The sequence below is a fragment of the Gobio gobio genome, assembly GCF_949357685.1.
Source record: "Gobio gobio genome assembly, chromosome: 22".
NCBI classification, from domain to species: domain Eukaryota; kingdom Metazoa; phylum Chordata; class Actinopteri; order Cypriniformes; family Gobionidae; genus Gobio; species Gobio gobio.
Window position 1 is genome coordinate 39,675,339 of NC_137118.1, and position 27,024 is coordinate 39,702,362.

A 27,024-nucleotide genomic window follows, 5' to 3' on the forward strand; every position below is an offset into this window, starting at 1 on the left:
TGAAAAACTTCCAAAACAGCAAAGACGTGGAAGTTTTCTCACGGTTCCTCTACGCACCTGGACCAAAACCTTTTGTTTGGTTCAACTGGTTTAAACGTGACTCTTTTTTTCCCTCGCGACTTTTGCAAAAACAGGCGCGTTGCACGAGAGAAATCTGGCTGGGTGGCTTGTTTTGATTCACTTCAGCGTGGGGCATTTTCTTCGGAGATCGTTTGCTGTGGAGTAATGCTTTAAAAACCAAAATAACTCCCACAAGAAGTGCACTTCAACACAACCCAGTGCTCAGAATAACATCCAGAGGTGAGTGGTTTTAACTTTGGGAAGAATCATTTTTACCTGATGCTTGTAATGCTCATTTTTATTGATGATTTATGAAAGATAACATGGTTTGCAAGCCCTAGTAATAGAAAAAGTACTACAAAAAAACTTTATCTTTATCTCGAGACGCTTTTATATCCGCATATTTTAAAGAAACTTGTTTTGTTTTTTTGTTGCAAAGGCGTGTTTAGCAAATGTTATATAGATTTGTGAATTAAGTATTCTTATAGCCTATAGGAAGAACCCTCATATGCATATATGTATAGTTGTATAGTATTTTTTTTAAAAAGTAAATCATTCTCATTTCCATTGTATTTGCACATTCATGAAGAGACAAACCTTGAATAGGTGCTCACAGCAGGAGTAGAATAAGAATGCTACATTGTGTTCCCTTGATTTGCATATCAATGAATATGAAAAGTGACCTATTTTGAGCTGTAAAACCCTAGGTGGCATTGTCTGTCCAGTGTTTATTATGGATGTATTGTGTTCCTTGAGGAAACAAACCTTTCCAGGGTGATCTGTTTCTGTGTTAATGATAAATCGGGGTTTTGTGACACAACTGAGCTGATTTTCCTCAGACACTCATTGAGTCAGTCTAAACATTTTAGTCAAGAACTAAAATTGAGTCAGTCCCATTATTCATGTTATGCTAATTTACCTTTAGGACCACTTTCTGATCAAGAGTGAATCATTGCATTGGTTCTCCAACATGTGTCAGCATCTCTGAGGATGACTACTTCGTTCCAGAAGCATTCATTTCAGAGATGATTCATAAATTAAACTGATTTTTTTTTCTTCAAAACTGCAACCCCCCTTCCCTAGGAGCCCATCTTGACTTTTTGTGGCACTCGTGCTGAGTTACAGCCGAATCGCACAGTCGACTGTGTCAACTGGAGTCCATCCAAATTGAATGTGTAATATTGGATGCGCTGAAAGACAAGCTGCGTCCATGCACCTGGTCAGAAGGCTTCTGAATTACTCGCTGTGACTGGTTTCGTCCTGGTAATCTTCTCGATATCACTTTCAGCATAACTGGATAGTAAAACAGTTCTTTTATTCACTGCCGCTGAAGCTTTATATTCAGAGACTGATGTTATTTTCATTGTTTTGGGAGTTTTTGGATTGCGTCAGGGGATATGCTAAACGAAGGCAAAGGAGGTGTGGGTAGGAAGCGAAATGGGAAAATAATTCACTTGGATTTCCTTCCCTAATCTATACAATTACAGGTGTAAAGCCTGATAACTACCCAGGCGGTCGAGAGCAGGGGGTTGGTCGGGGTTGGTGGGGTCCCGGGGTGGATTGCATGACTATCTCCCAAAACAAACACAGAGTTGAGGAATGTCATGCATGGATGCAGCAGCATAGTAATTAAGGGTCCGGGCTGGACTCTCAGGGGGGTAGGGAACAGAGCAAACCCCAACCTTTAATTATCACAATGGGCTTTTCTTGCATTACTGTGGAGAGCTCTGAAAGGACTGCTGGTTTCAATGATGTTTTCCACTTTTGGTTGTGATGATAGTTGAGAAGACGTTTCTTCACTTGCGTTTCTACATTTAGAAGACGCTTTTATCCAAAGCTTGCAAAAGAGAAAAGTGCAAGTTTCAAGTATAAGCAATTACTCCAAGGTTATGGCCAAATATATCATCACAACATCATTTTAGTGTATTTATTATTATTTTTAAATAATTTTTATTATGTTTTTGCAGTATATACATTTACATTTTCCATTTTTATATGTATTTGCTAAGCTGTAATTTGCATGCATTATTTTTTTACATAATATATTTTCAATTTAGTTTTTAATTTTAGCTTCATAAGCATGGAAGCTTCTTTTTTCTCGGAATGGCACGTTTGGCACCACTTTATAACTTGCAATTGCGAGTTTATATCTCGCAATTCTGAGAAAAACTCTTAATTCTGACGTTTTTCTCGCAGGAGAGTTTATATCCCCCAATTCTGACTTTCTTTCTAGCAACTGCAAGTTTACATATAAACTCAGAATTGTTATATAAACTCAATAAAAGTCAATAAAAGCCAGAATTGAAAGATATAGTTGCAATTATCTTTTTTATTTTTATTACGTGGCAAACAAGTTCGTATACATTAGAGAGTATGGTAAAATTAGTAAACATTAGTACTTTACATTAGTAAAGTGGTGGTAGAAATTGGAAATGGCTTGTTTCCTGTACATTCAAGTATGAAAAAGCAAAAGCAATGAAGAGTGATTTGCAAAATGCTGGTAGAACTGTGTAATGTGTTAGCTATTATCCCTCTAGAACTTCACACATTTTTAATACGGTTTCGTGACTGTTGTTACAAAACACTTTTATAGCTTATCCAATAACATTTCTTTGAATCTCGCCAGCGTGCCGCAGTTTCATGTGTGAAAAGTTCCACATTCTCATCAGTTTAAGAGATTCTTAAATTTTTACTACTTTGACAGGGTTATGGACAGCGCCTGTGAGGTAAATGAACTGCGTTTATGGCCTTATCATAAACCCGTTGCACACTAGCATTTAGGATTTTTCATTCAGGTCCGCCACCCACCGCAGAGCGACCGTCTCTTCATGTAGCCAAGAGGTCGCACTTTAGCGGAATTACTTTGGCATGAAGGCCATACGACAGCTCTCAGTAATGGACGGACATCCCTCGCTTATCATTCTAATGAGGTGATCACAATTAACATAGTATGATGTTGCTGGACTTTAACTCTAGATGAAAATGGATCACAGTTGGGTCATTTAAACGCACAAAAGAATAAAGCACCAGCTGTAAAATGACCCACATTTGGTTTTTGACCACTAAAAATGTGTACAATTGACCAGTTTACTCATAGAGCCGCATTTAGATCGCCATATCTCTGGGATTGAACCATTTGAAGATGCCAAAATAAAGGTTTGTTAAGAACCAGAATCTAAAAGGATACCACTAGCTTTAAGTTACAGGCATGCAAACTTGGGACAAAAAGTGCTTTTTCCCCATGTTTGAACTGTCAATGTTGGCATATAATGCAACAAAGATAACTAAAGTAAACAGATTTAATGAATAGACCTACCAATCTCCTTGTAAAAATAAAATAATGATGCTGCCACCTTTCTAAGGTCATTTTTACCCCCTGTAATTTGGCACCAAATCTCATTTGAAAATTGTCATTTTGACCCCCCTCTACAAAACAGTAAATTACGCAGTAAATATACATTTAGTTTTCTTCATTTACTTCTTTCACCAGAAAAAAAAGAAGCTCAAAATCAATTTTTCTGGTTGAGTTGACACACTGACCCATGCTACGAAGGTGCTAATGCTGCCACGCTGCAAATCTCTCAGTTGAAACAACTTTGTCTTTGTTTGTCTCTAATTCCCCTCACTCTTCTAGTAATGAGAGCAGGACATATGGCACCAAGTTGTTTTGTATCAGATTGGAAATTGTGGGTAGAGTTGAAGGTGCGAGAGCAAATGGTTTGTTGCGCGATTATTGGAGGAGGGGATACAAAAACAACCGCCAGATTACGGGGCTTTTGTTGGGAAACGTTTGGCAGGGATGGAGGCGTTACTGGGGTCCCGAGGAAAGCCAAGTGTCAAGTGGCGAGTCTTAGGGGGGCATAGCATTAACAGATGTGTTTCACACCACCGGGATGGCCTCTCTACACCTACTCAGGGGGGCAGCTGCTGTCGGGTGAGGGGTCGAGGGGTTTGGGGGCCTCTGTTTTCTTCATAATTGTGGGAAAACCATGTTTAAATCAGTTTTGGATTTGTGATGTTCTCGTCTCAAAGTTACGGTCTTAAGGACGGAGGCTAGCAGATTTTCCTTAGAGCTAAATTCAGATTTTATGTCAAAGGATGCATGTTGCATTGAAATAAGCAGAATTGTTTTTCATTATTTATCTGCTGGTGTGGTCAATTCATGCATAAACAGTTGTCACTGCTTATCAAACTTAATATTTAAGAGCAACGAAGGAGCCTTAGAAGTCAAATTAATGATTGCCAGATGGGCTTTATAGCCAGGTGACGTATTATTTCAGTAAATGAGAGGGGTCTGGTCTTTGTAAGCAGAGCGTGAGTGTAGTTGGCTTATGTTTTGTGGTTCTTTGATATAGTAAGTGGAAACTTACAATAGTGTTCAAAAGTTTGGGGACGGTAATATTTTCAAATGTTTTTGAAATGAGTCTCTTATGCTTACAAAGGCTGCATTTATTTGGTTCTACTGAGCTTCAAACTTTTGAATGCTCTTTCTTGTATGTTGCCTCAAGTCCCTCCGAATTGTTCCTACGTAAGAGTTTGCAAATCATATTTGCGATGTTCAAGTGAATTTGGTCATAATAAATGGGATCTATCCACAAAATGAAGAGTAAAGCCTGCATATTAGATGTTTATTTGATGATTTATGTATGTATTTTGCCACTGTGAATTATGGGACGTGGAGTTTTATTGTGCAAGCCTGTTGCCACAGTCTGCTAGATGAGTATTTTCTAGCATGTTTCCCAACGGTATTTACATTGTTTTGGTGTACATATGCACTCAACTCCTAAATATCATTACAACTTTCCAAATCTAATCCAAAAGGAACCTGAATTAGAGACTTTGTGGTGGGCCAGTACACAATTAAAAAAAAAGGTTCCAAAAGAGAAGAACCATTTTGGGTTCACCCTTCGTTTGGGAATTACACTCAGGGTCTTTGGGGTCTCCACAGACCCTAGGCAACAAAATGTAATTTTGTAAAATAAAAAAACTTTTTTTTTCAGAACAAATGTAATTTTACTCTGTTTATTAATGTTTTTACTCAACATCTGTGCAGTTTTTGGAGTATTTATGATAAGTTTTAAATTTGTATATATAAATAAATAAAAATATATATATTTTAATGTATTTTCACACAAAATCAGTTTTTTATGTAAAATTCACTTTATAAAAGACCCACATTTCTGACTTTCATTCGTGGGGATAACATGGATAATGTGACATGGTTTAGTGTAAGATTTTTGCCCATCTTTTGTACAGTACAATACAGTAAAAAAAAAAAAAAAAAAGAAGACTTTTAGCAGTAAATGGCTGCAGAGCTCCACTACTTGACTGAAAGACATCTTTTCACAAGTATTTTTCAGTTGGATTCATATCTAAATGTTATGAAATCACAATTATAACAATTAAAATTAATTAATTTTGTCAAAGTTTAGCATTTTTTTGTACTGAAAAAATCTTTTTTTTCAATGATGTTACATTATGATTAGAATCAAACCTGAACAAGAGAAAAGTGGGAGTCTTTAGAGTTTATTATTCATTTCAAACATCTGATTTTCTTATAATTCTACAAATTTAATCTACACCTCAGTTACTAACTGTAACAGAACAAAAATTTACAGAAATGAACAGTTATATTACATATTGAGTAAAAAATACACAACTGAACAGCAATAACAAGCAATAACAAATGTATTCCTGTGTGTGTGTGTGTGTGTGTGTGTGTGTGTGTGTGTGTGTGTGTGTGTGTGTGTGTGTGTGTGTGTGTGTGTGTGTGTGTGTGTGTGTGTGTGTGTGTGTGTGTGTGTGTGTGTGTGTGTGAGCATGATCATTTTGCATTGTGGATGTTTTATGCATTGTTGGAAGTGTGCCACTTCATTTATGTATGCGTGTTCTGTATTGTTTCTGTTTTTGAGGATGAATTTTGTCCATTTTGGGACTTTTTTTGTAACACAAGCATAAAAACAGAAATTGGATTGATATATTTATTTTATTTGTAGATCTAGAGAGTGTTGACAACCGTACAAAGTCTTATGCCATTTGGACAAAGGGAACTTTTTTTATTTTTATTTAAGCAAGCGTCCTTTGGGGTCAGAAAAGACCCTAGAAGAACCTTTCAGTGAACAGTTCTTAAAAGAACCCCTTTTCCACTATAAAGAACCTTTTGTGCAATGGAAAGGTTCCATGGATGTTAAAGGTCTTTCATGGAATCATAGATGCCAATAAGGAAACCTTTATTTGTAAGAGTCTAAGCAACCATCCTAACCAACCAGAACTCACCCTAGCATAGTTATTAAATGGAAAGAAAGTGTCAAAAAATCAGATCATTCCTATGAAGTTTGTTTTTTCCTCCTTTGCATCCATGCATACCGTGTTAGACTATTTCCTCTTCACATTCTCTTTCACTTTTTGGCAGGTAGCTCTATGCTGCCCTCTTCGCCCAGCTGCCGTGGCATGGCTTCGCTCAGGATGATGAAGTCATGGCATTTGCTTCTCCTTTGGGTTATTCTAGCTCACCTCCCCTTGGCCCACTCACGTCCCGCAGTAACCGAACAAGGTAAGATTTTCCTTTTAATAGTCGAAGCATAATCAAGGTGGCGCAAATCGAACAAATGGATAAGAGCAGCATATCTTTTACTTGTGTTATTTAAGGATGGACAACAATTTACACTAGGCTCCACCTCATGTAGAAGCAGAGTTCTGGTCACGGCTCCATTTTTGATGTGGAGTTAACTAGTGGAGCTGGAACTCATTAGGGTCTGGTGTGCTGTAGGACTGCAGATGCTTTTCCTTTATGCACCCATGGAGCTTTAGGCTCTTTCTTGAAACCTTAGAGGTTCAGATGGATCGTGCTAGAATGCGCAGCATTGCAAAGAATCCTTAACGTGCTAAAAGGTTTTACGTTTATCATCTAAAGCCCTGTTTACACCTGGTATTAAGATGTTTTTTGGATCACAAGTAGTCGAAGGAGACCTGTTTACAACAGTTCTCTTTTGTCCACTTTCAACAACTTCTGTCCTGATTTCTTCGAGGGGAGTGTCTACAGGCGGGTAAATGCATGGACGTTCTCTGATCTTTCAATCTAATGGATGAAATAAGCTCATGCAATGAGCACGACTGAAGAAAACAGAAAAACATACGGAGAGCAGCAGCTTTTGTTTCTGCTCTGACAGCTGCAAGATCACGCCGAACGCTGTGAGTGAGTGTTAGAAATCAGGAATGGTGAGAGAATATTGTGCCTGGTACGTTTTTCCGCCTTCAAACCAAATGTGGGTCTCCAGCCAAAGTTTAAATCCCGTCTGGCTAGCGCACTTCCCGTAATGTTTACGCATTAGGCCAGTAGGTGGAGAGGAAGCGGCCTTTTGTGGCTGTTCGAACAAATGAGCGTTTAGACTACGAAAGCAATCCGGTCAAATGCGTTTTTGACTACCTCTGGAAGTGGTTGAAGTTAGACAAGCTTAAAACGTTTCAGACCCCGTTTACACCTGAATTGAGCGTTGTCCACTTGTGATCCGGTCGACCAAAACGCATCTTAATACCAGGTGTATTATTAGCTTTTCTGCCCAAAGTTTTATTCCATTGCATCCCTATAGTTGTGGAATGAAGTGGTTAAATAATTTGCTTCTACCGTCTAGTAAGTAAAGGTACTGTCACTTATTGTTGATGTGACAACCTGACACCAACACTTACACTACACTCTCAATTGTCTTCATACTTATTAATGCATGTTTGCATACAAGTCGCCAGTGTCCATTCACAGTCGCTTAACACACTAATATGTTGTACTACGTTGTGGGCCACAGAGCGCATCTGCATGTGAGAACAACCATCGCACATACCCTGTTGCTGCATAAACTCTTGGTCCATTGTTTTTGAGCCTTGATCGAACTGTCCGTTTGCCTTCGTGCCTGAATTGACTTGTTGTAGGGACTCGGTGCCCAGCAGTATTACTAGCCAGGCAGGAAATCCCAGCAGCAATCCATCCAGACTAGGACTTCCTCTATTGATTCCCAGCCAAGTCCAGAGCTTAGCAGCAATCCTGGCTGATGCGGAGAGACGGGACAGCTATAAGGATTCAAAGATTGTTTTATTAAAGCTTTACTTCATTAAAAGGGTTGTAATGATCTGAAATAAAATGACTTTTTAAGCTTTTAAAGATGTCGTTGGGTGAATAATGAGGTGATGACAGATGGTGTCCACTTCGGTCTGAACTGACTGACCAAGACAAATGGGTCAGGCCTCCGCCTCCCTCTGGAAAAAACACATTCTCTTCGCTTGTCCAAGAAGCCAGTTTGGAGCGGACTGAATTGGTACAGCTCGCGATGAAATCATGCTTGGGTTTTTGGGTCGGTCAGACTGGGACAAATGACGTAGGATCATGTAATGATTCTTTCTGTTCTGTGGAATTTCCACAGAATTTCTTCCGTAAACAAAATGTGCTTCTCATTTCAGTTTCCACGTTTCGGCCATTTAGGTGGTGCGCTCCGCTCCTGCTCTTGTTGTCGAATGGTTCCAATTCCCGCATAATGAGGACCAAATCGTCTGCATTTTTATTCACTGTGCTCTTTTATGTGCAAAAGGCCTCTTTTCGGTAAACCTTCTGCAATAAATGTTGATGTTTTTATGGATATTTTTACTGAAGCAAAACCAGTTGTCTATGGAGACCATGACTATGAAGAATTAACAAACGGTAGACTCCTAAAATATCTTTGGATTAATTGCAACAATATTAACAGCCAGACGTTTAGGCATCAAAAGGCACGCTGGGAGTTGTCAACCATTTTAACTCCAGTTATAAGTGCGTTTTTTCTCATAAATGTGAGGTTTAAGGTGCGTGTCATGTTTCTGCTCTAGTAAGTGATTGGAAATAAAGTGAATGGAATGATATACGATGAGACATCAGTCCTTATTTTTTCTTTAAGTCCAGCATCTCCCCCAGCCTCTACTTTTCTTCTCGGCATGTTTTTTTTGTTGTTAAATTGGGCTGAAGCGAAAGTTGATCCCACCCCCCTCTAGCCCCGTTTCCTTGCTGGGATTAAGGGGCCTATGATCCAGGAAATACCTCCACTTGGCTCAAGTGAGATCTCCATGACAACTATCCGAGGAACCTGCTGTTACAGGCTCTTCTCCGTCTCTCCAAACGGACTCTCTTTCCCCCTTCCGTCTCTTACGGATCCGCTAGCATTGTCAGGAAACATTGTGGAGGACAAAAGGGACGGATTAGTTTGTTTGACAATTAAGGTGTCTTTAGGTTGGTGGGGGGTCTCTTTGAATGGGAACTGCCGTATGCTCTGGCGTCAGGGTTTTTGTGGGCTTTTGTTTGTATGTATTGAAACTCAGTCCTAATAAGTGTAGTGGGTCACAGGAGGTTAATCTTTAAACTGTTTCATTTTTTTCTTCAGAACTTTCCTCTCTTTTGTAAAGGCAGCATTGCATTTCTTCCTGACAGGCTTGTGTTTTAGATTCAAAGTGTTTGAGTTGAGTGCAATGTTGAATTCATTGGTGAATCTCATGATAAATATGTCTGGGCCACATTAAAAACAAAATGTAAAAAAAAGAGGGAGAATTATATTTTATTATAATTAGATTTTGCTGCAGAAAATAACCAATATTTAAAGGTCCTGTTCTTCGTGATCCCATTTTTCAAACTTTAGTTAGTGTGTAATGTTGCTGTTAGAGCATTTATAATAACTGTAAAATTATAAAGCTCAAAGTTCAATGCCAAGCGAGATATTTTATTTAACAGAAGTTCCCTTTCAAAGCCTACAGCGAACGGCTGGTTAGGACTACATCCTGGTATTTCCTGCTTTAATTACGTCAGTAGAGCAGTATGTCGACTAACCTCCGCCCACAAGAACGCGCGAAAAAGGGGGCGTGGTCTTGTTGCTCCCGCGTGGAGAATAGGAAGTGTTGCGTTCGTATAGTTTGTTTGTTGCCATGTCGTCGAGACGCTGTTATTTTCATCCCGGAGTCAAGTCACCTTTGTTTGGCTTTCCCAGGGACGCTGTACTTAGAGATCATTGAGCGCATGCATCCCCGTTATGGTGAGAGGCGTGACCTTTCCGGTAACGTGCGCTCTGCGTGCCCTAAGCTGCTGTCGAATCACAACACAGGAACCGCTGGCACAATCAGAACTCGTTACGTATTTCTGAAGGAGGGACTTCATAGAACAGGGAAATCTTTCAAGCCGTTTTGAGGACAGTGAAAACAGCAGTATACAGATAAGTAAATTGTGTGAAAAATACTGTGTTTTTTTACACGCGAAACATGAACACATGTTATATTGCACACTGTAAACACAATCAAAGCTTAAAAAAAAACACGAAAAACGGGACCTTTAAGACTATTTGGATATTGTGCACTGCATTTACATTTTTATCTTATGAAAATGAAGCACATTTTCCCATTAAAATATCACTCTTAATGTTCAGATATTTTACCTTTTTTATTTTTTTTTTGCAATTTTGTTTTGGTAAAACTGTCGTACAGTTGTATTTTTATTTATTTTTAATATTTTTTTTAAATATAAAACAGCATGATTAAGTACAGAACAACATTTCCCATCAAAATATCGTTCTCTTAATGTTCAGATATTTTACTTTTTTAGTTTTTTTGCTAAATTGTCATATGTTTTCGTGTTATTTATTTTTATAATGAAACCACATGATTAAGTGCAGGACAACAAATACTATCTTTGCACACATACATTCTTGTAAATCATGATTTTTTTTCACGTTCCAATCAAAAGAAAGATATTGTTATTTTGGCATTACTGGAATTTGCTTAATCGAAATGTGCTAAATTGTCATGAAAATGTCATAATGCAAAAAATCTTAAAGATGAAGGCTTCATTTCCTTTATCCAAAATGCAGTAATTATTTTCTTTTAATTTAAGTTTAAAATATTCCCCAGATGTCTTGACAGGTTTCATGAGATTCACAAAATGTTATTTCCGAATATCTGACTTGCATGACTTTTTAATCTTTTTTGACTTTGTGGCATCAGTTTTCTTATACCAAGTTTCTTTTGTTGGTGGTGGTCCTGTAATATTTTTTTTAAGTTTCCTTAGTTTGTTCTTTGTGTTTTTTGAGGCATTCCTTATGTAGTTTTCTTTCTGCTTTACAAACTCATCACTTTTGTTAGTCATGGCCCTTTTTTAGTTTTGTTGGTTCTTCAGTTTCCTTTGGACAAGCGTTGTCTCTTGTCTTACACATGCCGATTTTGATCCAATGCCCCCTTTACCAAACATTCTATCCTGGTCTTCTGTTCTACCACTAGTCCGAACAGAGGTGAAAATGGAGCTGTACACATTGTTCCCCGGGGAGCGTTTGGTGCTGCAGTGCTTGGCTCAAGACGAGACCCCGATTGTAGGCCTAGGGGTCATCTGGACTAAAGACCATGCTGCACTGCTGAATGGAGACCACATGCGGGTGAACGGGGGCCAGCTGGAGATCGGGTCAGTGGAGCCAGCAGACTCCGGGCTTTACTCCTGCACTGTCCAGAGCTTTCTGGGCAACCACTCTGCCTATTTCATCGTTAATGTGACAGGTACGTCTTGTAGGAGCTTCGAGAGGATGAGCTTTGTGGGGGTTTTTTCATATCGAAGAAACCATTTTTTCTGCAAATGACTCCTTTTTGTTCTGTTTTTTTTTTTTGGTGGTATAGCTGATGGTGTATTTTTTCATCACTTACTGTTTGTGCTATGGAAATGCTTGATATCTGAAATGATGTGGCTTGTTGAAGAGAGTTGTTCTGTTACTTTTCTAAGCAAATGAACAAGAAAACAAGTGATCTCACATTTACTAAGACTGATCTAATCCGAACCACATTTAGGGTCTGGAATATCATAGAAACTCTTTTGGCCCTTTTGGCCAGTAGGCAACCACCTAGCACACCTCAGCAACTACATGGCACTTATTTTCTTTATAAATTGTAAACATTTAGTTGAATTTGCTTTTTGAGGTCGCATTGTTGTCATAGATGAGCAACTGATGCTTTGTGAGGTCTTTTCTCTCTGTTCAGCGCTGGAATGTGTCAGGCGTTGAGCGGTGAATTTGTTAGACAGCTCTCCAGAGTGCGTTTGTGTCTGTGTGATTCGAGCGTGGGCACGGCTCTGGAGCGGAGCCTGCAGTGACTCATGCGCTCTCACTGTCCGGTGCTCTGTGAAGGGCGGATGCGTTGACTCCGTTCACAGCACTGATCAAGCAAGAATACATAATGTAGCACTATTTTGTGAATAAATCATTAAAAGCATTGCAAACCGCTCCTTTGTTAACCTGCTGCTATTCTTTGATTCCTGGCCAGGATCCTAGTGCACGGACAGACAAATAAATAACCACATCTGTTTGTTTTTTGTTGCTGAATTTGTGACGTCTCAAATTGCGCATGGTGAAATAGCTACATTCTGACCTTTATGGGCGGCTGTATGAATTTATTCTCTGACACACATCCTGTCGACTTTGTCACAGGTCACGCAGTAGCGTCTTCCGAGGATGAGGACGACGATGAGTCATCCTCTGAAGAGAACAAGCCGTCAAGTAGCCAGGAGCTCTTACGTAAGCATGCTCTCTCTTTTTCAGGAAGAAAATAAAATGGTGAATTGTTTGTTTTAAATTGCCATATTTTCTCTCTAGCAATGGCACCTCACTGGGCTCAGCCTGAAAAGATGGAAAAAAAGCTTCACGCTGTACCGGCCAGCAAAACGGTGAAATTCCGATGCCAGGCAGAGGGAAACCCAACTCCGAAACTACGCTGGCTCAAGAATGGAAAAGAGTTCAAAAGAGACCAACGCATCGGGGGCTACAAGGTACGTTTGCACATGAGAAGACTTCAGTGTTGTGATATCACTGTTGTGTAGGACATACAACCCTCATTTGCTCTGCACCTGAGCCGAGAGAAGGAAAGCTGAAACCTCAGCTCACAATAGGCCAAAATCACAGCCTGAATCTAGACAGCCTGAACCTGACACCTGAATACACACACCCTGATTTAAACGTGCTGGAAACATCAGAGATCTGGTTACAAGTAGATGGTCGTAGTGATTAGGGCTTGGTGATATAATGAATATGCGCAGCATATTTGTGATTTATTTTGCTGCCAATTTCAAGACACCAGCCATATACAAGTATACAGAGGGGCCTGAAGTACGGTTCATTTAAGGCCCCGTTTTGCACCTTTTTAAATTGACACACATAGAGATAAAGTGCATATATAAAGACAACAAGCACCATAAGGTGCTGGAAAAATTAAGTTATCTTCAGACTGCGTTATTAGAATAGTTTTGCAATTTCAATAGCATTAAAATAGATGTTTATGTCTATGATTTAAACTTCAGTGGCAAAAATGTCCAGCACAAGTTTCAAAATCATGATCCATTTTGAAATCAATCTGTTTCAAACCCTGATTTATCACTTAAAAACTCGCACACACATATACACTGCCCAGCGGAAAAAAAGTTAGTAAGCATTTAAATAGACAAATTCTTAAGAGTCTATGATTGGATCATTATTGCAGTGATTTTTTATGTTTCTAGCATGTTATATGTTTGGAAACAGTTCTAACCCTAATTGATGGAGTGTGTAGCTTTTCATTTCTTAAACAACCATGTAGGAAGACCATCATGGCCATATTTCAGGATGACAATGTCAAGATTCATCAGCTCAAACTGTGAAAGAATGGTTCGGAGGGAGCATGAAGAATCATTTTCACACACAAATTGGCACCTCTGAGTCCAGACCTCAAAGTCATTGAAAGTCTTTGGGATGTGCTGGAGGAGACTTTACAGAGTGCTGGACTCTTGCATTGTCAATACAAGAGCTTGACCAAAATTGATGCACCTCTTGATGCACCTCTTGTTGTGATGTTATTTCCATCAAGAAGTGCATCAATTTTGGTCAATATCTTGTATTCATGTGTGAATTCATGCTCCCTCCCAACCATTCTTTCTTGAGCCTGATGAATCTTGACATTGTCATCCTGGAATATGGCCATAATGTGTCTTCCTACATTGTTTAAGAAATGAAAAGCTAGAAGAACCTTTGCCAAACATATAACATGCTTGAAACATGATGATCACTGCGATAATGATCCAATTATTGACTCAAACAGCACATTCAACAGACATTCTACTAATGTCAACTTATTCTAACCCTTAACCTACCGGGCTATTAATACTCTACTAACAGTCAAATGAGAGTTAGTAGACATGGAGGTGCAACATTACTTATAGTCAACAGAATGTGTTAAATGGACCATCAAAATAAAGTGAATCTGAATATTTATTTTCTTCCATTCTCAGCTGCGGGAACACATGTGGACCATAATCATGGAGTCTGTGGTGCCCTCAGACAAGGGCAACTACACATGCCTGGTGGAGAATGAATACGGAAGCATCAATCACACCTATCAGCTGGATGTAGTGGGTCAGTCACGTCTCAATCTCGACCAGTGGCAGTTCAGAAATAAATATTGCAAGTCTTACAAACCCCCTTGTGTATATTGCAGAGCGATCGCCTCACAGGCCCATCCTGTATGCTGGTCTCCCTGCAAACCGAACGGCTGTGGTTGGCAGTGACGTAGAGTTTGTATGCAAGGTTTTCAGCGATCCCCAGCCTCACATCCAGTGGCTCAAACACATACTGGTGAACGGAAGCCAACTGGGACCTGATGGACTCCCTTACGTACGCGTCCTAAAGGTAAAGGTTTTACAATGAAATGCAGCCAATTTGCTCAAGTCTGACTTGTATGTAGCGGTTTCGTATAAGTGATCCACATATTTGGATGTGGTGGATTGGGATTGGATGTCATGAATTTGGTCTCTTGTTGTCTCCAGCACTCGGGGGTCAATAGCTCGGACACCCAGGTGCTGAATCTCTACAATATCACAGAAGAAGAGGGTGGCGAGTATATATGCAAAGTGTCCAATTATATAGGAGAAGCCAATCAGTCAGCCTGGTTAACTGTCCTTAGACAAGGTAACTTGACCACAGGCTAGTCTGAAATGATCTCCATAGAGGTTTTTTTTCCTTGGGTTTCTCTCATGCTTTGGGTTTTCCTATTCAATAATGCCATGGAAACCTCCAGTTGACCCAAACAATGGCAACAATTCCCTTGCTATGGATTGGGTCTTACTGGAGAGAGTCTCCATGTGGCTTGCCTGATGTAGGTGGAGGTAGACTGAGGGTGATGGTGCTGGTGCTGGGCAGCGGTATTTGCTCTCTCTACAGGTGATGGAAAGGTTTCAGGTGGCTTTCTGAGCTTTGGGAGCGTCTAACTGGTTTTTAAAACAACCAAAAGCCAAACTCCCCAAGCTCAATGTGGTCCCGCTTCCTCCTCCTTTCCCCTCACGTCTTGGGCCTCGGGTCTGCTTTTCTCGTTCTTTTCCAGACGGCTGGCCTCAACACCACCGACAAGGAGATGGAGGTGCTCCAGTTGAGGAATGTGTCCTTTGAGGATGCTGGGGTGTATACTTGCTTGGCGGGCAATTCTATCGGGATCTCCCATCATTCAGCATGGTTGACCGTTGTCAAAGGTATCCGGCGACTCTTTCCTGTCCTCTCTAGACCTTTCCTTCTCGTCCATCACTCCCAACAGTGCCCATTTGTTTGTGTCAATTGCCAGTTTCAGGTGAACCACATTTAAGTCAAAGAGCATTTACTCAACTGTCGCTTTAGCCGGTGTATCTTTTGCATCGTTGACAAAGGGCGAGGTGTTTCATGGGAACGTGTGTGGCCGTCTACAGGTGCAAAACCACCCATGCATGGCACCAGCATGATGAGTAGACCAAACATTTGGATTTTAGTGACACCTTCCCCTATAGAAGTATTATCTTACTAAGGTTCCCTCAGTAGTTTTTATTTCCCATTGACCTGGCAAATGACACCAGTTATGGCACTCTTTCACCTGCTTTTCTTCCTATAAATTCCTTGTTTTTTCTCTCTGTCCTGCTATCTTTTGTTGTTTTAATGAGCGGTTAGTGCACACCAAGTCACCTTTACTCCGATTAAATCAATTATGCTCATTCTGAGAGTTAGCAGACGATGATATGGGAACATTTTGCATACATTAAAGCTCTGTTCCAAAACCTAGTGAGCTATTTTGTTGTTCTAAGGCAGCATCCTAATTATGACGAACATCATAAGCGATATATTTGGAAAACTCACTATAGGCTGTGACTTCTTGCGCCCCACAAATTCGCAAACACTTTTCAAACACTCCAGTAGAAATCTTGATTTTTAGCTTGGGATAACAAAAAAAAAGTATATTCATTATAAAAATTATCGTCCAGTTTTATTAATCAAAGCCCAAGACTTTATTTATTTACAGGACTGACTTTAGACTTTTCTAAGTCTAGAAATCACAATTTTAAAATTAGGCTACCTCATGTATCAAGACCGTGGGAACCATGGTTCTTCGAAGGAAAAAAGGTTGTTGAGGGGGTGAATTAAAATAAGAAATACCTCTTATTTTAAATAATAATGTTTTGTAGTTATTTGGGACTTATTTGAATAAGTTTAAGTCCTCTTGAGGACCCATTTGGAAGTTTGCTGAAGCCCTCTGGTTGAGAACCTCTGCTCTAAAAGGCATTAAAATACACAGTGCAAAATATAACTATTTTTATTAATATTTTTTTTTAGTATTGATTGAAACATCACCATATCAACATTTCCCTCAACTTGTGCACCATCTTGGATAATTTTTTTTCACCAATCTAGTCTGAATGCAGCCTTAGAATTTGTCCCAAATGAAGAATCTTATAAGGCAGCATAATTTTTGAACCACCTTTGTGTGTGGAGCATGATTATGATGGGTAACAGTATAATTTTGGAACAGTGTTATCGTTTTTTTAACTATGATCTGAGTTTATTGTGACTAGGTGTGCATTATCACTGCATCATTAAAATATATGTTGTTATTGATCAAGCACCACAAAAATGACATTCCTTATCTTCTTGAGACTTTGTTTTATTTCAACCATTGCATATTATTGCAGATCAGCTCAAATCTATATGAACGATGATCTAACTTAATAGCAACCCATCAGGTATAGTTATGTGTCTCTTTGGCCTCCCAGGACAATTTGGCCAGGATGGTTCCATTTCATACTTGTGCATGGGACGACTGCAGCCTCACGCTGATGGAGAATGTGGGGCGAAATACTACTCCACAAAGGAGCCATTATGCAGCAACAAAGGGAGCTTGTGCTCTCTTCTCAGTGCCAATAGTGTCAAATGCACTGGTTGAAATAAAACAGAGCACGGTGTGTGTGTGTATGTGTGGTATACGTGTGCGTGTGTGCCTGTCACCAGCATTTACCAGTGTGTGTCAGTCCAAAGCACTGTTTAATGCTGTAGACACAGTAACAGAGGTGTTTTTGATGTCAGTTGAAACTGTATAAGTGGATTCAACCTTATTAGTGCGGTTTGCTATGCCAAGCATCACCTATTATATAGATTTTTTGGGGGGCTTTTTCAGAAAAAATATTTCTTCATAGCAACAGCCCAATAAATATTTAAAATGACCCAGAACAATTGAGTAACCATATAGCAACAGACATTTACAACCCCATAGCAACATTCTCTATCTTCAGAAGATGTATAAATCTAGTTTTGGTTACTGACCTTAGCATTGTGTTTGCCCCGTAAGCACCCATCGCTCCCTCTGCAGTCCCCAGTCAGTCCTACCTGGAGGTTTTGATCTACTGCGTGGGATTCTTCCTCATCTTCCTCATGGTAGGAATTGCCACCATTGTCAAAGTCCGCAGCTCCTCCAAGAAGAGCGACTTCAACAGCCAGCTGGCCGTCCATAAGCTGGCCAAAAGCATTCCTCTCCGCAGACAGGTAACCGATAAGGGCTTTCACACTGGTATCCTAAAGAAAGACCCCTGTGTCCATCTTGAGGCCTTTTAAAACACCCGTGCTGCTTCCTCGGCCTACAGGTGTCGGTGGAATCCAGTTCCTCTCTGAACTCTGGTGTGATGTTGGTCCGACCTTCACGACTCTCCTCCAGCGGGACCCCCATGCTGTCAGGGGTCTCTGAGTACGAGCTGCCCCAGGACCCGTGCTGGGAGGTGCCCCGAGAGAGGTACAACCACCGCTCATTTAAAATTTTAACTTTTTCTGTGTACAAGGTTCAACTTAGAAATCATTTTCCAACTTTGTTCATCTGTATGTTTGTTACAGGCTAGTACTTGGAAAACCTCTGGGAGAGGGCTGCTTTGGCCAGGTGGTGATGGGCGAAGCCATTGGACTGGACAAAGACAAGCCCAACCGCATTACTAAAGTCGCTGTGAAGATGCTGAAATGTATGTGGTTTTTCACATTAACAGCCTAAAAGACCCCATGAAATGGTTTGATGCAGTTTCTAAGGGATCTGACTGACTTTTGATTAAAGGAATTGAAAATTATCCCATCATTTACTCACCCTTAAGCCTTCCTAGGTGTATATGACATTCTTCTTTCAGACAAATACAATCGGAGATGCAGTATATAAAAAAAGTCCTGGCTAATCCAAGCTTTATAATGGCAGTGAATGGCAGCCCAAAATGTTAAGGCAAAAAAAGTGCATTCATCCATTATAAATGTACTTCACACTGCTCCGGGGGGTTAATAAAGGCCATCTGAGGGGAAGCGATGCGTTTGTGTAAGAAAAATATCCATATTTAAAACTTTATAAAGTAAAATATCTAGCTTCCGCCAGACCATCTTCTGCATTCAACTTACGAAGAAAGAGTAACGCCTCTTGCAGTTCAAAACACTTACGTCCAACATCGCGCCAGTTACGCTTTTTCCGTAAGTTGATTATGGAAGACGGTCTGCCAGAAGCTAGATATTTTCCTAAAAAACATGTTAAATATGGATATTTTTCTTACACAAACCCATCGATTCGCCTCAGAAGGCCTTCATTAACCCCCCGGAGCCGTGTAGTTGACTTTTATAATGGATGGATGCACTATAAAAATAACTATATCTAACTATATTAGTGTCCACACAAGCAGGTGATATTGATATAGTTCGGTTTATTATAAGCACGCTGCAGTTTAAATGCTCGACCTCTTTAAAGCCGAATTTCATTGTGATTGGCTATCATTGTTTTTATCATTCATCAGCTGGAAAAAATGTTCTGAAAGTGATTCTAATGATATTGTTTCTCTGTGCTGTTATCGTTATAGTGTGGGCTCTGTTATATAAAATTTTTTTTTTTAGAACTATATCTTTATGGTTATTATAGTTATCGTCCTCGGTGTGAACAGGCCTTTAGGTATTTATTTCCTGGAATATCAGATGAAAATACTGATTAAGAAAACGACTTTTTGCATTGTAGAGCCAACAGACATGGACATAAAATCCACAGAACTCTCATTTTGATTTCATGGGGCTTTAGGACCAAACCATGTTATTTATCAGCTGTTTACTTGTGTAGAACCAGACCTCATCAACATGTTGCATGTTTTTATTAGCTGACGCCACTGAGAAGGACCTGTCTGACCTCATCTCAGAGATGGAGATGATGAAAATGATCGGAAAACACAAGAACATCATCAACCTGCTCGGAGCTTGTACCCAGGATGGTAAGAGCCCATCTGAGGATTCTTACAGTCAATGTGGCATTTGAAGAAGCTGGAACATCTGGAAATGTTTGTTTCATGTCGTCTTCCTCCAGGCCCTCTTTATGTCATTGTGGAGTACGCCTCTAAAGGAAACCTGCGGGAATACCTGCGTGCCCGCCGGCCGCATGGCATGGAGTACTGTTACAATCCAGACCAGGTGCATGTCGAGAGCATGTCCATTAAAGACTTGGTCTCCTGTGCCTACCAGGTGGCTCGTGGCATGGAGTACCTGGCATCCAAAAAGGTATGTTGACATATTGTTTTGATTAACAAAATCCTTCCAAATCTGGGCTAAAATAAATACTTTTTTCCTCTGTGTGCACTCCTCAACAGTGTATCCATAGAGACTTGGCAGCACGCAATGTACTTGTAACAGAGGATAACGTAATGAAGATAGCAGACTTCGGTCTGGCCCGGGACGTTCATCACATAGATTACTACAAGAAGACTACAAATGTAAGCAGTCAGCTCTTCAAACAGTCATATTTATAGTCCAAATATTCAATTTATGATAAGTGAACATCTTTATATCTTCTTCAGGGCCGGCTGCCTGTCAAATGGATGGCACCTGAGGCTTTGTTTGACAGGATTTACACACATCAAAGTGACGTGTAAGATGGCTCATATGTTTTCCATTCCAGTATATCCTCACATCAATGCTTTCACTGCATAAACGTTTCTCGGTTATGTCTTGGAACTGATGAAGTGCTCTCGGGTTGTAGGTGGTCTTTTGGGGTCCTTCTGTGGGAGATCTTCACTCTGGGCGGCTCGCCGTATCCCGGAGTCCCTGTGGAAGAGCTCTTCAAGCTACTGCGAGAAGGTCATCGCATGGACAGACCCTCAGCCTGCACTCAGGAGCTGTACGGACCTTTTACATATTTTAATTAATGACTAAGGCCAACTGTACACCAAAGCGTAACCACTTTCCAGAGGCTAGCATATTTTTCCAGTTGTTTTCAATGGAAGCGGCACGTTTTTTTTGAACGTCTATTAGAGAGTTGAAGAATGTTCAACTTTGATTAAAACGCAGCACTTTTTACCCAGCCGTCCAATCACAGTGGAGAAGGGGCGGGACACGACAACAAGCAGCAAATAATGGAACAAAATCATTGAAAAAAGAACCAGAGCAAATACTTTACATTGTATCAATGTATTTATATTCAGAAACAAACTATTTGTGAAATCTGATACAAGTAATAATTCCGTGGATATTATGTATTATAGCACATAGCGTCTCGACAAAATGCACTTTTTTTTAAGCTAGATTCTATTCTGTGGGATCTCCTTCCGTATAATGGCCATCGTCAATAGCAACGCATAATGCATAAATAATAATAATTTGGTGTAAATATAATCTCTAATATTATCTTTGTAAATATATTCTCAAGCAATATTCTGATCATTGTTCTATCAGACACATTAAAATCTAGCATATTTTGTGTACGAGCCCAAACAGTATCCTAGTGAATTAATGCATAGCCTATCCATATTTTCATATTTGACAGTTTATTGTATTAAATATCAAAAATCCAAAAGGTGTGCATATAGGCCTACCTGACACCTAGATGAACACTTTACAGCTGGTTTTATGACTGTAAGTCATTTTCTTTAAATGCTATTGAAGTTAGAAATGTGTATACATATCTTGTATGTAACTTTAGAGACGGTCCCTAAATTCGCAAATCTCGAATGTCAAGCCAGCTTTATGCCAGTCATATCAGATGCGCTGTGGTTCTGCTGTGTTTGTTTGAAACTATTTTTGCTGCTGAAATAGAACAAAAACAGTCAATCACTGTATGATGAATGAATCTCCTGCGTACATCGCACGTTTTGAGCGCAGATTTCAGTGAGAGCGCGCTCTGAACAAAACTCTGGCTAATCTGAACGCCTCTGATTATTAGAAACAGATAACAGATGGGTTTTGAGAAGACTCAAATTCAACCGCCAAAGAGGCTAGTGTGAATGGTAGTAATATCAGACGTAGTTTTGGTATTGAGGTCAAAGTCCACTTGCCTTGCGTTCGCAGATGTTAAGTGTTTCCCCCTATTACAGCGACTTTCTTCTGGCATGTTCTGCAGACAGGGTGACCATCTTCGATTAAGTTTCCCTCAGGACTTTTGTAAAAGCCAAAATATGACCACACCTCAGATTTGGTCCTTTTAGAGAGTTGAACAATCCCCCGAGTGCTCTCACTGCCTTCTGCCATTTCTTCTCATTCAAAAACAGCATTGCGCGCACCAGACTGACGCTGACTGGACAGGATTTACCGCGAGTTTTCAAAATCATAATAATCACGCGCGGTTTTAATGATAATTAATTTTTAAACGATATTACTACCCGTCAGTACATTTTATCGTGGTTTATCGTGAAATCGGTAATCGTTCCATCCCTATTTGCAATATATGTAAATAGTAATTAGATGCTATTTATACTTTTTGACAGATACATACTATTTGCACCTCAGTATTGCTGGACTTTAACAGGATGCAATAATAGCATAGAGTGTAAATGACAGTGGTGGGCCGTCAGGGCCAGCAAGGCCTTCTCTGCTGGCCTAATCACTATCAGAATCATAGACCTAAATTTGTATATATTTTTTCAATGAATGTGTGTTCAATTATTTCCAATAGTCTATTTTCTTAACTGCATAGCTTTTTCTCTTGGTTGCGCTGCTTCCAGTAGTGTTTGTTTATTTTAGAGCTTTTATCCAATCATATTTCAGGCATCATGTGTTGCCAGGTCAAAGAAATCTGCCTTGAGGCCTTCAGAATCAATATTGCGGGCGCCGCTAGCTTAAAATGAATGGCAATGAAACTTTGCGCTTTTTGCCAATCAGATAACCATCCGATTTAATCAACCAATCAGATTTCGAGTTGGCGACAGCGGGGCTGGCGTACAATAACATCTGCATTTTCACGTCCTTTGTTTGGACGGTCAGAGAGCGTACTAGTAGCCTAGTCAGAATAACCAGCAAACCGCACAAGATAAAACATCTGTAGTTTTAATAGTGTTTTTTCAAACCCCAATGGCTGACAGAGGAGAAGAAATGAATACTTAAAAAGCCATTTTCAAAATTCCCGCATACTGCCTTCTCCAGCTTAACGCACAGTCAGAGAACGCTATTCGATCTGTCCCGGGCAAAAACGAACAGACTGTAATGTATACCATCACTGATTTTTAAGTCCCGCGGATCTCCTTGAATTATTTGAGAGGATGGGTCAGCTGCACACATTGGCATGTTTTGTGTTCAAATAATCATAGCCTATTTTGGTGAGTAAGTTAAGCTATAATGCATTTTATTTAAATGTTTTATATCCTACAGTCTAATCTGTGCCACGTTTTTTGCGTTATGAATGTGATTTATTTTTTTCTTGTAAATTTATGATCGATTTTTTTATTATTTTTATTATTATTATTTTTGTTATTAATATATTATTTACAACATTTTCATACTATTAAAATATAGTTTTGTGGGGTTTAAATGTAAAACACTTGCTTCTTTTAGATATGATGTATGTGGCGCAGCTGTGGCTGCAGTGAAAGGAGATTGTTAAATTGTGTCAATTGGGTTTCCTGCGTTAATAATTCTTAAATTATTTAATAATTTAATCATTCATTCTCGCTCCATGAGAGACACAACGCCCTGTTATACTGCGTTTCTGTATAATATCAATGGTTTCTATAGCCGTGGCGTCATGATGATTTTATGAAGAAGTGAATTAATTCAGGTAGGATAACACTGAAGGCCTAGGTGTGAAATGCACGACCCGCCACTGGTAAATGATTATATTTATTAAAATGATTCAATGGACGCCGCCTTAATGGGACGATAAGCCCTCCCTAACCCTTCCCAATAAATACTTTTATTATTATTTAACATTTCGTTAGGCACTTTATTTCCACGTGTAGAACAATTTCTTATTTTTTATTGAAAGTAAATGCCTTTCCGATGTGAAATGTGATGGGAAAAGGGAGAAGAGCGAGCTCGGCAAAAGGCGCATTCGAACCCGGGTCGATCGCGTCAAAACTAAGATCCCTGAGGCCTTGACACACCAGGACGAATATCGCGCGTGCTTATCGCCAGCGTTTTTCGTGGCGTTTTTCGGCTGGCGATTTTCACTGGCGATGCGCCGAGTGAACGTGCACATTCAATAGATAGCACTCCCGGTACACAAGGTGGTGCTGCGACACTTTAGGCTTCTGACACTCGCTTGTCACACAGAAGAAGAAGAAGAGAAATAGTCTTTACGTGCTTGCCAAAACCATAGACATATTATGTCTATGGCCAAAACCATTCACACACTTTTTGCTAACTGTCAAGCAGCATTAGCAGCTCATCTTCTTCTTTGTCTACGTACTACTTCTTCGTTGTATCAATGTGTGCTCGGCAAGACTGTTTTGTGCTTGAGCGCCACCAAGTCGTGTTTAACTGTCACTTCAGCAGCTCCAGCCACGTGAACAAAAGCGCTGATCTCATTGGTCGGCCAGTTTTTTAACGCGCCGCATCAAAATAAAAAAACGAACCCGATGCGTTTTTTTAAAAATGACGCTTTTACGCCTGCCGTTTTGCGCGTCGTTGTGCACACTCGCATTGGTGCCCTTTGATTAGTCACGAGGCGTTAAACGTCGGCGATAAACGCACGAGAAAATCGTCCCGGTGTGAACAGGTCTTAACACGCTTTACTGACTACGACACTGAAGAAGTTAAAATATGCGTCTTTTTTAATCTAATCCAGGCATTGTTAGGCGGAGCTTGTGCAAATAGCACTTGCCAACAAGCGGCTTAAAAGATGCTACTTTTTATTTTATTAAATAGAATCTTTAAAAACTGTGTTAACAAAACATTTAACATTCCTAATGACACATTTGAGTGAAAAATGATATATAATTATTTGTTTGTTTTTATAATAATACTTTTTCCCCTCTTGGGAGAATATCACTTTTTCCATTTCTTTGTAGAAATTAACTTTTTTCTTTTAGATAAAACGTCTCGTTGAAATATTCGCAGCTAAAAATGCTTTTGAATTTAATTGAAATAAAAACTTTATTAAAACTTCATTCACAAGAAATGTAGCTTTCATTATGACACATTATTGAGTGAAATAGACGGTTTATTTATTTTATTAGCAATATTATTATTAAAATAAATCAATATTGAGTGAAACTGATTACATATATTATTATTTTTTAAATAATTTAGTTTTATAATTAATTAGATAATGATATTTATTCATTATTATTATTATTATCATTTTATTACTATTATTTGAATGAATAAATCTTTCAAAAATGTGGCACACGTCAAGTTTTACAAATATATTTTTTCGCTCTTGGTTACTTTAGCACAGTAATTAAAACCTTTTTATTTTTAGAATGTAATGCATTGTGCACAATAAGATTTAATAGGAAAATAAATGCTTTCATGTTGACATAACATAATGACTGAGTTATGCAATTTTTTTTCAGATACCTGATGATGAAAGACTGCTGGCATGCGGTTCCCACACAGAGGCCAACTTTTAAACAACTGGTAGAAGACCTTGATCGCACCCTGTCCATGATATCCAATCAGGTAAGGCCAGCAGACTGTGTAGGTAGCTACTTTTTAAGTCGGCATCCTACTCAAAATGAATCCTCATAAGTGACTGATTTGAAATGCGGGTCGTGGGCAACTCTGTTAAGGCTTTGGCTCAAAATGAAAGCAAGCTACACCACCGCAAATCTGGATGAAAATGTTCACTGTTCTCATTCCAGTGCATAAGGGGAATTGCTTATTAATGTGTGTGTTTCCCTTTCAGGAGTATCTGGACCTCTCTGTGCCCATGGAGCCCATGTACTCTCAGGTCATCCTGAATGAACGTAGTTCCACCTGCTCCTCCGAGCCGGACTCAGTCTTCTTAAGAGAGTCTGAACCCGAAGAACCCTGCATCCCCCCAACAGTTCCCCCACAACAAACTGTTCGGTCCTTCAAAAAACGCTGACAGTAGAGAACACCTGCACCTCTTATGTTCACAGAGGATATCTATATTTTTCTGCTTCCTTTGACTCATAAACTCTGCAGGCTCAGAGACTGAGGAGTTCAGCCTGGGCCGTTCTAGCACAGAGACGCAAGCAGGAGGAAACGTTTCACACCAGCAGACTCTCAAAATCAAGACTGATCAAAACAGAGAGGCTTGTGTGGGGAACTACCAAACTTTTTGTCCACTGATTGTCCTTCAGAGGGATCGATCCTCACAAATAAGATGTTCAAAAAGCATTCGCAGATGGAAAGAACGTTTGGCATCGCCAACAAAGTCCATGGGTCGGAAAAGTAACTGCAAGTGTTACCCATTAGAGTATGCTGGCTTTGTAAATGCGTTTAAATTGTACAAATATGAAATTATATAAACACTATTGTTTTATATTACTATTATAATAATTATTATTTTTGTATGAGCTTGTTTATTCCTTTTTTGTTCAAGAAACGTGATCCGCAACAGTGTCCCAACCAGGATAGCCCCGCCCACAATGAAATCTCATTGGTCCAAAATCATGCTCACATAATATAATATTTTAAAACTGAAGTGTGTCATTTAAGATGTTCAGATACTTTTTTTGTATCTCAGCTTAATATAAGAACCCGTTTCCTGACCACCTCGACATTGGCTATATTGAGCAAACGCTTGAATTGGGGGCGGGGCCATCTGTGGCTGATGTTTAGGAAACCTGTTTGAAAATAGTTATTTAATAGTCATTTTTTTTCTATTTGGCAATGCTAGTCATGCAGAAATTCATCTTTAAACATCAAATATGTTCTGACCGACTGTGATTGTGTTACGTCACAGCGTTTTCTCTTTCAATGTGGAAAAATTAACTTATGGTTATAATTTCAATGTAGTGCCTTGTTAGAAGATGATGTCACACAGATTTATGGGAGTTTCTATATGTTGAAATAAGCTACAAATGAAATCTGTTACTCATTGCTTGCTGTTACGGTGCGATTACCGTTTGTTTGGTGTCTTGCAACGCTAAACTCCAGTAGTGTGAATGAATGTTTAGTAACTATTAATATGAAACAGCTGGAATGTGTATGTGTCTGTTTAGCGTCAGCATGGTGGGTGACAATCTGTTTGCACCAGTTTCAAAGCATAGCATGTCTACATTATTTTAAGCTAGACTCTCAAACGACAGGGTTTATATGACAGGATTGGCAACTTGTGAATGGTGTAAATTAGTTCTCGGATAGAGTTTTGATGCTTGTGTGATTATGTATGTCCTGATGTGAATTGAGGCAGTGGCCATGCACTTATATTTAGGCTGTCAATAAGCTGACTGCTATTGCCTTTCCTGTGGGAATATAAATAAAAAAATGTGTTATATAT

General features: G+C 39.5%; 1 protein-coding gene across 1 annotated transcript; it reads left to right on the forward strand.

Moving 5' to 3' along the window:
• The first annotated feature begins 208 nt into the window (after positions 1–208).
• Positions 209–27,024, forward strand: fgfr1b (fibroblast growth factor receptor 1b). Its single transcript, XM_079804763.1, has 17 exons — positions 209–300; positions 6,473–6,613; positions 12,525–12,611; positions 12,690–12,862; positions 14,354–14,477; positions 14,560–14,750; positions 15,442–15,586; positions 17,701–17,894; positions 17,993–18,138; positions 18,237–18,358; positions 19,514–19,624; positions 19,717–19,907; positions 19,997–20,119; positions 20,204–20,274; positions 20,386–20,523; positions 25,130–25,235; positions 25,462–27,024. Exons 2-17 carry the CDS (start codon positions 6,481–6,483, stop codon positions 25,642–25,644), a joined length of 2,238 nt encoding a protein of 745 aa, XP_079660889.1. The 5' UTR covers positions 209–300; positions 6,473–6,480; the 3' UTR covers positions 25,645–27,024.

Excerpts from the sequence above, each read along its gene's own strand:
- fgfr1b (XM_079804763.1), top strand. The coding sequence starts at position 6,481 with ATGCTGCCCTCTTCGCCCAGCTGCCGTGGCATGGCTTCGCTCAGGATG. Across the intron at positions 6,614-12,524 it reads TCCCGCAGTAACCGAACAAG|GTCACGCAGTAGCGTCTTCC; the intron begins GTAAGATTTTCC and ends ACTTTGTCACAG. Across the intron at positions 20,524-25,129 it reads TCAGCCTGCACTCAGGAGCT|ATACCTGATGATGAAAGACT; the intron begins GTACGGACCTTT and ends ATTTTTTTTCAG.